This window comes from Pocillopora damicornis, chromosome 3 (assembly GCF_964200805.1).
Source record: "Pocillopora damicornis chromosome 3, jaPocDami1.2, whole genome shotgun sequence".
NCBI lineage: Eukaryota > Metazoa > Cnidaria > Anthozoa > Scleractinia > Pocilloporidae > Pocillopora > Pocillopora damicornis.
In genome coordinates, this window is record NC_142672.1 from 6683573 (window position 1) to 6695724 (window position 12152).

General features: G+C 38.5%; 1 protein-coding gene and 1 long non-coding RNA gene across 7 annotated transcripts in view; one reads left to right on the forward strand and one right to left on the reverse strand.

Annotated features, from left to right (window-relative positions):
* The window catches only part of LOC149048007 (uncharacterized), a 19756-nt gene extending 16115 nt beyond the window's left edge, over window positions 1-3641 (reverse strand). For both annotated transcript variants that reach the window (XR_016184929.1, XR_016184930.1), the window contains exon 1: window positions 3368-3641. This is a non-coding gene — a long non-coding RNA (uncharacterized LOC149048007). The remainder of the gene's footprint in view (window positions 1-3367) is intronic.
* Window positions 2716-11167, forward strand: LOC149048008 (plasmolipin-like). Of its 5 annotated transcripts, none has more exons than XM_089200170.1 (6): window positions 2733-2870; window positions 4608-4700; window positions 7736-7873; window positions 8479-8676; window positions 9357-9470; window positions 10122-11167. In XM_089200170.1, the coding sequence occupies exons 3-6, from the start codon at window positions 7751-7753 to the stop codon at window positions 10197-10199; spliced, it is 513 nt and encodes a 170-aa protein (XP_089056296.1). In that variant the 5' UTR covers window positions 2733-2870; window positions 4608-4700; window positions 7736-7750; the 3' UTR covers window positions 10200-11167. The 5 variants fall into 5 exon arrangements, with proteins under 5 accessions (XP_089056293.1, XP_089056294.1, XP_089056296.1 ...); XM_089200171.1 differs by having other exon boundaries at window positions 2753-2865; XM_089200167.1 differs by lacking the exon at window positions 4608-4700 and having other exon boundaries at window positions 2716-2870.
* Window positions 11168-12152: the final 985 nt, after the last annotated feature.

Below are 12152 nucleotides of genomic sequence, written 5' to 3' on the forward strand. Positions count from 1 at the left end.
TTTCAAATAACAAAATCCCTTGTACTTGAATTTGTATGTAAGTTGTTTCTTTCTGTATGTTTTTGTATTTCTTCTTTTCTTTTTTCTTATGTAATTTAATAACGCCTTTAGTTAAAGTCTTGTCCTACCTACATTAGCATTGTAGCTATTTGCAGGACATGAAGTTTTGTAAACTTTATATTTCTCTATATAAATACGTTGTTGTTGTTGTTGTTGTTGCAAGCGCGATTCCGAGCGTACAAAAATCTAACTAACCGATTCAGTAACAATCTAAGTTAATCTAAGCCATTTGATAGGTGATAAAGGGAGACTTAACTGAAACGAATAACGAAAGAAAAAGCCTAAGAACTGAGCCTGAAAGACATGGAATCGATTACTTACTTGGTTTGCACACTCACTGAATTTGACTCGATAGAATAGACGAGTAACAGTGTAAAGAGAAACTATGGCCCAATGCCGAGTAGAAGTTCACGCAGTGCAATCTCGCACTTGAATTGATCTAACCGGGGAACAAAGAACACGTAAGCCAAGCCTAGCAATTATAACTATTTCCTATCGGAAATAGCAGCTGAGGGCTGGTTAACCACGGCAGATTTAATAAGCATGTAAGGCCTTGGTTGAAAGTGACAGTTACTTGATTACATCTACGGTATGGTAAGTTCCTGCGAAAAGAACTGAATAAACATCACGTTTTAAAACCAACAATTGCCCTGTGAAGGCTGGCCTATCCAGATGTAAAAGAAGTAACAAGAGTATTTATAGAAAGGTTTTCTAGGTACCGAGATAGCCGTTTCTGACTGTGTCCCAGATCTTCACTGTCATTTATGATCAAGAGAGGATATCCTCCTTTGTTATGGTACAGCTTCTTAGGCAAAACCTATTAAATATCAACCCCAAACAAGGGTTGTGTCTTTTGCAGTGGCTGTTGTTTGGTCTCGTCACGGAAAAGGAGACCAAATAACAGCTTTTTAAGAGTTGTTAACGATTATGTCATTAACCCGGCTTTAGACCCTACGAGTATCTAGCATCTATGTAATTTCTTTCTTTCAGTATCACCCCTAAATCAAACTTTAAGGTAACGAGAGTAAAAGGAATCATCACCAACAAAAGAAGCTCTTGGTACGTTGTTAAACATGCAGATTCCCCCAGTCTGCACTTTAGGAAATGAATAGAGAACAGTATGTGAAATATGGGCTAAAAAAGAAAAGGAAGGGGAAAACATCAAGCGCTTAATCACAATTACCATTAGAGGGCAAGACAAATAGAAAAATGAAGGAATTGCTAAATAAAATAACACGCCACAGAAGGCATGAGAATCATGCTGAAAGACTGAGGAAAGGTGGGAAGAAAAAAAAACGGTTAATAAATATGTAATTTAGTCGTTTATATATTAATCGAGAGGTTCCTACTCCTTCGCTTTGCCTGATTGTGATTTTCCTTATCTCTTTGGCATAGAGTTTATCCACCTTGGTAAACGATGTCAAATATTATTTTTTTATGAAGATTTAACACTTAGGTAGTTCCTTCATCAGACAACTTCGAACTAAGGTTGGGAGCTTAACTATTAATAAAACACAGAATTTTCGGTAGCAAGGAATGGAAAAACTTTGACTGCTTCAAAAAAAAAAATACAGCTGTTACCGTCTCTATATCTAAGCCGGAGAATCTATCATCAGTTTTGATTCAACACGAACAATTATGTGAAAATACTCTGTTACAGCGCGAGGATCAGAGTTGATGTAAACTCCCCACGTAATAACACTGGGTTATGCAAGATACTCTGTTATTTGTTTGTTTTGTCACAGGCAGTCTAGGCACACCAGATTTTATTTTCGTGAAGCAACAGTAGAAATTTTTATGAAGCAAAGGTTTGCCTTCCGAAAGCAAACTTGTGTCCAGAATTCAACGTCAAAAAGATGGCTGACATAATAACGAAGTGATGGATTTAACATAAAATGATATGGTAACGCATTCTTTATCCGAGTTATACAAACTACATAATGAGTCTAGTTAGATCTTGTATGATCATTCAGATTCGCTTAAAACTGCGTGACATGTCTCTATTCACGGGCGTTGAAAGAAACCGGCATCAGACCTCTGCGAAATGCGCCCCGCTTTTTCCTCTTAACTAAAAAAATGTCTACAAATAATTCTGAAAATCGTTAGCCACTAGAGGTCACTAGACCTTACAGAAAATTTTTCCTCATTTTCTTCGTTTCAGAGCTCAAATGAATGTTACAATAGGCTAGTTGGCGTCATTTCCGTTTGAGGCATTTCATTCAGTCACGCATTGATTCGGAGAAAAACGGAAACAGAAGCACAAGATATAATAATCAGACAAGGTACTGGATGACTTTCAAAAGAGCTCTTCTCTTCTGAGCTGCATAAGTATGAATAGGTTAGGGATTATTTGGCAAGGTTACATTAATTTCCGGTTAACAAAGACGTGGGTGGCAAGGGGTTTTTGCGTGACGCGTGATGGCCCCAAAATTTGCAGGGTGATGCGTGATTTAATAGAAAATTTCAGCGTGATATGTGATTGGAACCCCCCTTTGCAAACCTCTACGACCCCTGCTCGTTCAAGCTGAAATGTGACTGAGCGGAGGTGAGCTAACATACCTCTGATAAAACTACTTCCGGTTTACTAAGCAGTTAATCACGACGTCTCAGTTAATCACTTGCTGATTTGATATGGTTCCGGAGTTTCCGTGAAACGTACATGACGTATAGGCAACACCCACAGCTATATGTTAGCGTCATTATACTGCGCCGTGCCGCAATTTTACAATATTCGACAGAACACAACATCGTGCTTCTCGGTTTGTGGTGACCGGAGAAAAAATTTGCGCAAGGATCATAGCTGAAGTAAGGTAAGGATAGCGCACAGCATTCGAAATTTGTTGCATCTACGAGATCACAGCAACAGCTCGTGTATTTTAACAATTTCCACCTGAAGTTTCGCGCAGAGTCGATTTATACGCCATTCGATGGTGCATTCTGCGTCGGTTTATAGGTTTATAGATTTCTCTCTATCAGAACGTTTTAAGATTAATTCCCACCTTCGCGGGTGTCCTTCGGGAAATAAAATTCATCATGCATCAACCGCAAGGCCAACGCAATGGAAGTCAAGACGAAGCTAGAAGAAAGCTACCCTAAGTTAATTGCTCGTAGAGGGTTCGAAACACTAAGACGTGGTCCGAGCCCTTCTGAATTAAGCGTTATTCCTCCTCCAAATTCAGGATACACTGAATTTGAAGGAGGATTCAAATTTACGATACACTGTCTGCCGCTGCTGCTTGAGAAACTAGTCGACCTTTCGCGAGCCGTGTACGGCGGAAATAAATTTCGAAAATTTTCCTGTACTCACCCGTTGGTTTCCCGTCCGTTCAATGCACCGGCTACTGCACCGTACCTTGGAGAATCGTTATCGGGACCCTGGGATGTGTGCTCCCTGATGAGACGGATCGCCTCTTCTAATAAATTCACCGCTCTGTTACGAAGAGCTGCCATGTTTCCAACCAGGACAGTGCGACGGGGCGGAAATATATTAACATAATTATAATTCTGGCGGGAAATAAATTATCATGTCTGAAACTCGTTTCTGAGTGTCATGCCGAACTGCAGGTTACCTTGTCAAAACACCATAACGAAACGCACGCTATGAAAATGACAAATCACAACAACAAAACTGCTTGTCCCAATGTCGAAATTGAAGAATACTAGAATGCAATGGCAAAACAGCAAAGTATAATAGCCGAACGCCAAGGAACAGTGACAAATCAGGACATTTCAAAAGCAAAATAGTCAACTGGGATAGAATAATGTCATAACACAGGGACCAAATAGCATATTGCAGTGAAAAAATACCAAATACTAATTTGGGCAGTAGTTGCACCCCATAATTAAGACGTCATATGGGAAAAGCACAATTAAATATCTCAATGTCATGACTGAAATTGTGGATATCATAATTTATTACACCCATTTTGAAATCACTGGTGGTCCCTGTAATCTGATTGGCTCTAATTGGTGCGATTAATTCACGAATCGCACCATTTTTTGCTTTAAATCGCGATTCATTTTTCCAGCCAATGAGGAGGCTACACTGAAAACAAAACAACCAATCAGATTTCAAGGCTTGTTTAAAGTAACCAATGTAATTGCAGGAAAATGAAAGACAAATAGTAACATGTGGCAAATTTTGCAACTTTATTTCCAAAACTCTTGTTTTTCCCCCTAAAAAATGGATGAATTTAGTTTCAAACTAGCTCAGTACTGCATCAATAAAATATTTGAACTGACCAAGTCCTGTGCTTGGGCGATTTCAAAATGGATGTAATAAAGTGGTAATTGAACCTTGTGACGTGCAATTTTGGCCTGAAATCATACTTGTGATTTCAGCCCAAATTTCGCTCCACTCAGTTCAATTACCATTATTAAACATTTATTTTTTACGGTAATTACACCCCACACAAGACAGCGGATCGACATACAGCTTTCAAAATTTTTCGATTCGAAGCGATTGTTTTTTCTTTTTGTAAAGCTGGTACTTGCATAAAAGGAAACCTCGTTTTTAACATCATGTATGGCAAATTTTGGTTTAACAGCAACTTCTTTGTTCGAAATCTGGACGCCAGCGTGAAGCTTCGCCAGTATAAGTCGCTTTCATAAAGGAATAATTTCCTTTACTTGACAAAACGGTATGTTGAAGGACTAAATTTAATAACTCCTAAATGTAATAAAGTCCTAAATGTAGTAAGCCTCCATTGCAATCGTATGACTCTACCAGTGCATTGTTACAGCGGACATCCACATTGAGATGTTAAAGTGACAGCTGTTGCACCAAAGAATCCTCTGACCAGTAGTCATGTAAGATTGCGGGCTCACAGATATCAATCAGCGTCTTCTTATGTGCTAGACTTAAGTCAAGAAGCATTGGCTGCAACCGTTATTCTGATGAACAATTGGTATCAAATAACAGCTGGTAAAACAATGAGTACGGTGACCAATACCTCTCCATATATCACTGACTCAGACTCTTAAGTACTCTAGATTTTGGAAAAATATGATAACGTAATACTTTTGTGATCAGTGATGGAGCTAACAAGTCATAAACCAAATAACAAAAGGGGTAAGTTTCTAAAGAAACCGTGGTGCTGCGTCGGTGGGAGAGTATAAGAGGTAATTAATTGTTAACAAATGAGTTTAAAACGTAAATTAGCCACCATAAAGAGTTAAAAGGCTGACGTTTCGAGCGTTAGCCCTTCGTCATAGCGATCCAAATTACAAACTTGGACAAAGGAGTCCACTGACTTTTTGCAGGTTCGGGTACGGTATTCCTTTTTTTTTTTCTTTACCGGAATAGACCTTATTAGCATGCACATTTTGTCTCCCAATTCGGACCTCGTGACAGCACTTAATAGAGTTATTACTCTCAAAATCTCGAATATCTTCGTGAGTATATCAGTATGGACAAATCATTTTTCCTTCCAAGGGAACATAATTGGGACATTTATGTTCTCTTGATCTTGATATGCATGTATAAATCCGGACTTGAAATGCATGCACAAATCCGACCAACGAGTAAGGTATTACATGGGTCTGCATCAAATTATACACTGAGTGACTTACATTGAATAGGCATTATTGCAAAGAAGCTGCTGACGAGCACATCTTCACAAATCGCCCACTCAGATTGCCAATCACAAAACAGACGTTTAACAAAAATCTGGAGCATGTCATCGCCGACTGAACTCAATGACAAGCACGGTAATCGCATGATCTGTCTCTCAGCGGTTTATCGATTGAGTTGAGGAAAATAATTTCCAGTCCAGTGTGGGCCAATGATTGGCTGGAAGTTCAAGTGGATAGACTAGGTTGATACGTAATCATTAGGATTCTTTGAGAAAAAAATTGACTACAATTGATAGTAAACTAGCCCACTATCGTTGATATTATTGTTGGTGTTAAAGTCGTCAGTAGTGTTTCACAATTTTAGAACAGGTTCAGTGATTTCGCTGTGTCACTTGTTAATCCAAAACAAAAGTATTAATATCACAAGGGTCGCTTAAAATTTTGCCCATAAAGGTTATTCAGTGTCACTTTATTTTAATGAAGCCTTTGAGTTCATCTGTAAGAATGACTATCTTGATTTATTCAATTTTGAACCTGGGATTGCATTTCTAGCCCTCAATGGCTTCACTCCACCTCGGTAATCAGTTCATGTACCATATGATTATAAGTGGAAACTGTTGAGCTTTCTTTTTTAATGTATCTTTTTTATCTATTCATCTTCTCCCCTCACGGCCGTTAGGAGAGATGAAGACAAAAAATGAAATAAAACTCTAGATCGACCGTGGAATTTATGTTCTCTCTTGACCAAGTTTATTGGGTCAAGACGGCTAGATATTAACCTCGGTCTTTTTCTACGTTTTTATGGACCTCGACTTTGTCTCGGTCCATGAAAACGCAACAAAAGAACTCAGCCAATATCTAGCCATCTTGACCTCACGTCCTTGACCTTGTCAATATCGCATATGAATATATTTCGTGCAGACCCATACAAATCTGGCAAGGGAAGACAGTACAAAAAATCATTGCACTTCCGAACCCGGAATTTGTCTAACGTATAGGTCAGTAGACTTCCTTTCCCTGTAATTTGGTTCATAAAGTGTTAACTTCAGCACTGATCACACAAATATATCGTCAAAATCTGTTGCACTAAAGAGTCTGAGCCTATGATATAAAGAGAGGTATTGGTCATCGTTTTCATTGTATTGACGTCTGTCAATTTAATGCCAAAAGCACATCAGTATAAGGGTTTGTGGCCAGCGCTTCTTGACCTACATCTCTGGCAAATAAAAAGACACTGACTGATACCAGCGAATGAATATTGATCAGAGGATTCTTTGGTGCAACAGCTGTCACTTTAACATCTCAATGTTAATGTCCGCTCTAACAACAATGTTCTAGCGCAGTTAAACGATTGTATTGGAGGCTTATTTCATTTAGGACCAAATATTATTACATTCAGGACTTAATTACATTTAGGACAGTTATTACATTTAGGCCTTCATTAGGGGTACCCTTTCTTCCTTCTTTAAGCCTGTTTTTTTTCTTTTTTTTTTCCAAGGAGTTTTTTCCGCTTTTGATTTTTCCATGAGCAAAGACTTTCCATAGGCAAAGAGCTTCCCTATGTGAATTTTTTAAAGTGCGCGATGTAAACAAGATATGGAAATAACACGAACATCGAGTGAAACATGAGCGGTTACCGCGAAAATTCCCCCGGGGGACTCGCCCATGTCCGAGATTATGACACCTTCCTGATTTATTAACATTTATTTAAAAATATGTTTTTCTTAATAACTCGGGTGCTTTTAAAGATTTCAGATTTTTTTTAAAAGGAAACATAAGGTTTCATGTTTGAATTCAACTTTTTTAAATAAGAGAAAAATCGCTTTTTTGCGGCCTCTGACAGTGGGAAGTAACCTTAAATGTTAAACGATCCGTTTTGTTTCAAAACTGAGCTTAAGAGCTTTCGAAACTGTATTAAAGAGCTTTCGAAACTGTATACGACAACTTGATGGCTTGCAATTCAACGCAAACGTATAACAAATCACTAGTTAAATCTGAGAAAGAGAAGGGGCTGCTGTTAGGGTGAAGCTGCTATTAGGGTGTTTATGGTAAAGAAAGTCCAACAGAAAACATCTCTTATCTCTCAATTTTAAATTTTCAGTAAAACAGATAAACGATGGCAGATCCTGAGAACCCAGATACTACAGCTAGATCGCACGAGGCCCCGGCGTCTGGGGATATCGGGCTAACTATGTCGTATATTATCTCGATTCCTGGAATACTGAAGATCGTTGAATTTGTAAGTACTTCCGTCAAGTGTGTTGAGTCATTTTTGTAGCGAATGAAAGGCGGGAGAGGGTGGAGGGGGACTAATGAGGACTAATAGGAAGACACTGAATTTGAAGCTTAACTCTTTAAAACCCGATATCAGTATGCATATTCTCCATACTGTTCTTTATATGTTTCCTAAGGTGCTGAAAAGGAGAATTTGTCGAACAATCAAGAGCTTCTTTATATGGTGATCATTTCCTTTGCTCTCGTGACCTTAATATGTGATTCAGGGGTGATATTGTAAGGAGAAATTAGATACTAGTCACTTTTAGGAGTCAAAGGGTTTAGCACAGCTGTTGCAAAATGCTGGTATATAAGAAGCGGATAACGCTGACCAGCCAATAAATCACTATCTGATGGATAAGTGTTAATAAAAAGGACTGCGCTGGATAGAGATCTAACCATTGGATAGCGTTATCCACCTGGGGCCATGTATTTACCATTATTCCCTATACACCATTATATATATGTACCTACTAAGTTTGTTGGGTACTAAGAGTTTTAAACTTGATGAAATCCATGCCTGCATATTTCAATAAGCAATAAGTTTTATTTTTACTTAAATCTCTACAGTTCACGCTGTTGTTGGCGTTTGCCCTAGCTGCTGATGGGTACGCAGCTTTAGCTCAGTATATTGTCGTACATTGGGAACGTATGGATTTCTTCCTCTTTGTTACTGTGACGTCATGGCTTCTTGTGATCGCCGTATTTGTCTTGTTCGCATTCAATATCATATCAAAAATCAACCTCAGTATTGACTGGAATATCCCGGTGAGTGGAAAAGCCACAAATACATAGCTCAATAACGAGATGTAACTATTTGTTCCAACAAAATCAATAAGGGAACAGAGTAATTTAGTGTTATCAACTGAGTTGAAAACGTAGATTGGCTACCGTAAAGAGTTTAAAGGCTGACTTTCGAGCGTTAGCCCTTCGTAAGAGCGATGAAGATGGGCTAACGCTCGAAACGTCAGCCTTTAAACTCTTTACAGTTTTACATTTTAAACTCAGTTGATAAGACTAACTTACCCTGTGTTCGAAAAAAGCTCACTAGCTATTAGGTAACGTTGTTTGAAAACCATATCACTTTTTTGGTAAAGCTCAAAACAAAATGGTAACTCAGCAGGAAACGTGCAACCACAAACTTTGTATACGAGAAGTCTCAACGTACGTTTCGCATATGTTGCAGGACAGCGGTTGTTTCCTTTGTTCCACTTTGAAAATTTGCGCGAGAAATGAGCGCACTGCGCACGGCTGGTAAACATTGATTCCCTTGTGCATGCTCGATGTTTTACTGCTTAGCTACTGCATGTATTCCAATCTCATTAGTTGTACAGAACATCATAAAATAATAATAACGGTGAATTATCGAGCAACGAAACTTAAAGTCAAAGCTTCAACGTAAACAAAAACAAATCAGATGCCATAACCTCGTGATGTTTTCATTTTAGGTTTTTGTATTTGCTCTTGTAGCAGCATTTCTTCTTCTGTTGAGTTCTGCCTTGCTAGCTGCTCAGACAGCACGTGGTTATGGTCCGTTCTCTGACAGATTAAACGCTGCTGTGGTGAGTTTGAGTTTACTCTACAATTAATCTCGTACCCAGATCCTACCGTGTGACTGTAACTGAAATATAACCACTTGGCTCTGAAAGGTCTGGGTAAGAGACTGCTCTACAATACGACAAAGATGTCAAGCATAAATACAAAGGATAACGAAGATGGTGTTTGGCATGAATTAAACCCTCTTCCAAATTGATGTCCGGATCCGGAAATCAAAACTTATCACTGAGAGAAAAATTTCCATATACAGAATTATCATGTTTCATGTTTCATACAGCACTCGGAGTATAGCCGATAACCCCTTGCTAAACCAACTTATTTCATTCTCCACATGAAAACACTTGGTATTCTTTTAAGTTTTCTTCAATCATCAAATTCCATTTCCGTGTTGAAAAAAGCAAGCGACTGAATGAAATTTCGTAAGATTTCCAGAAGGAGGGCGCTTATCTGGGAGCGGCAGCGGGTGGTAAAAATTTCAAAAGCATTTAGAATCTATTAGGATAATTTCTTTATCATGTTTACCGGGATTTTGAAGAAAAGGCCTGATTTCATACCAGATCCGGCACTATTGAAAGAAAAACGAATATCTTTTGACCAATTTCTGGCGAAAAAAAATACCACGGCAACTTACATGTTTGCATTGTCTTTCTTCGCAGGCTTTTGGATTCATCTCCATGTTCGTCTTCATCGCAGATGCTGTTGTTTATTTCCTGAGGAGAACTGGAAGGATGTAAACCAACGCCCACATTTTGATGAACTGTGTAGTCCTGCGAGTTTGTTTAAACTTTTTTGATAGCCATTTCGGTAACCGTTAATTAGAATTTAATCTATAACGAATGAAACAAATCTAGAAATAGACAGGGAGAATGCGTATATTTAACCCTTTAACTCCTAGAAGTGACTAAGATGTAACTTCTCCCTACAATATCCATAGATTATCCAGTAAACAGGTAATGAGAATACCCAAAGTTATCAGATAGTGTGAGTTGTTTTTGATCTTAAGCCAAATTCTCGCAAAGAATTCACGAGGAAATGTGGAGCAGCCAGAGGGGAGAATTTACAATCAGATCTTGGGAAAAGGTAGTGTTTGAGAGAACGGGTTATAACGTAAGCAGCTCGCTATTGTGCACTTAGCCGCCATGTTTGATTTGGGCTTCGAGAGCCTGCTGTCTCATCCAACCTCAGCGGCATCAGAACTACGACTGAGAAATCTTAAGAAATGCTACCTTTGCTGCGATGCTAGACCTCAAATTATACGCCTGCACTACAGGAAAAAAGTATATTTTGCTATAGTCACTCAAATAATTTCTTAGATAGCGATACAATCTGAGCGTATATTCTACTTTTAACCAATCACTAACGAGTATATTCCATATGATTATACTCTTATTATGAAATGGGCATTAAACAACGGCAACATTGACGTTGGCAGCTTCCTATTAATTTTTATACCAGTCATTGGCATAGTAGTTTAGAATTTATTGATATCGTGCTTTAAGCTTTAATTCACCTCAATCAAACAATCAACCCACCGAACAAAGTTAAGTTAATGCAAGTAGTTGTAATCAAACCCATGTGGAAAGAAAGAAAAAAAAGAGATTTTCTCATCGTTTAGCGCGTTAATAAGGCCTTAAAACCTCCAGGGAACTTGACATGTGCTGTAATAGTTCCATAGATATATACTTTATTTTCTCTGGTATAACTAATGGCAGTTTTATGCTAAAATCTCTCTGACTCCTCGTAATTATGACTAAGGAATGGAGCTCATTGTGTCTTCAATTGAACCTTGTGTGAACCACGACTTCTTAGTTTTGTCCCATAAGGCTCTGTAATGTTCTTATAATCCTCGTTCATTGGCTGTCAATATTCTATAGCTCAACCTTTTTACTCTGTTGGCAACAACTGATGCCCATTTCGTTCTCCCTGAAAACCATGTGCTCCCCCCCCCCCCCAAAAAAAAACCTCCAGCTCCCCACCCTCAGCTGTCCCTCAGGGCCTGTTGTAGGATCAATGGTGGTGAGTTTTTTTTTTTTTTCAAAGGTGAGGCTATGTTTATGAATAACCTATTTTCATGAGCTGAGATTTTTTTTCCTTCCAAAAGTAATCTCCGCTAAGAAAAATTGCCTGATAACGAGGCATTTCCGTTTTCTAATCGGGGAAAACCGCTGTCCAAATCTAAAAGTGCATATGTACATGTTATGAATGATACAGGTGTATCCACTGACAGGGTTAAAACACAATCGCAGCGAACTGTCTAAGTAGAGGAGACCTGTAAATAACACCTGTAAAGAATGAAACTGTTTGATTGCAGCTTGGGAAAAGAATATAGACATAATCTGTTGAGCTTTGTCAATAAGGGAAAATGTTCCATCAACTCTGTTTTATTTGTATGCTGAGCGGTTTGAACCTAAGAAAACCAGTTGGTCCAGTAGTCTTAGATGGCCAGCCACGTTTTGTTGATTGGAAGTGTGCCATGTAAGCTAACGACTTTGAAAGTAGTTGTGCGTTTCAGCCATTGAAACAGAAATAGGACAAACTACCGCATTAGGAAACACCTTGACTGAGGAAAACCAAGCCATCCTGGAACGCAGCTAGGGATTGAGTTATTAAAATAGAATGGATTTGACTTGAAACTTTCCAAATCAAAAGTTTGACATCTATCGATACACGTGCTTGTAAATTTATGC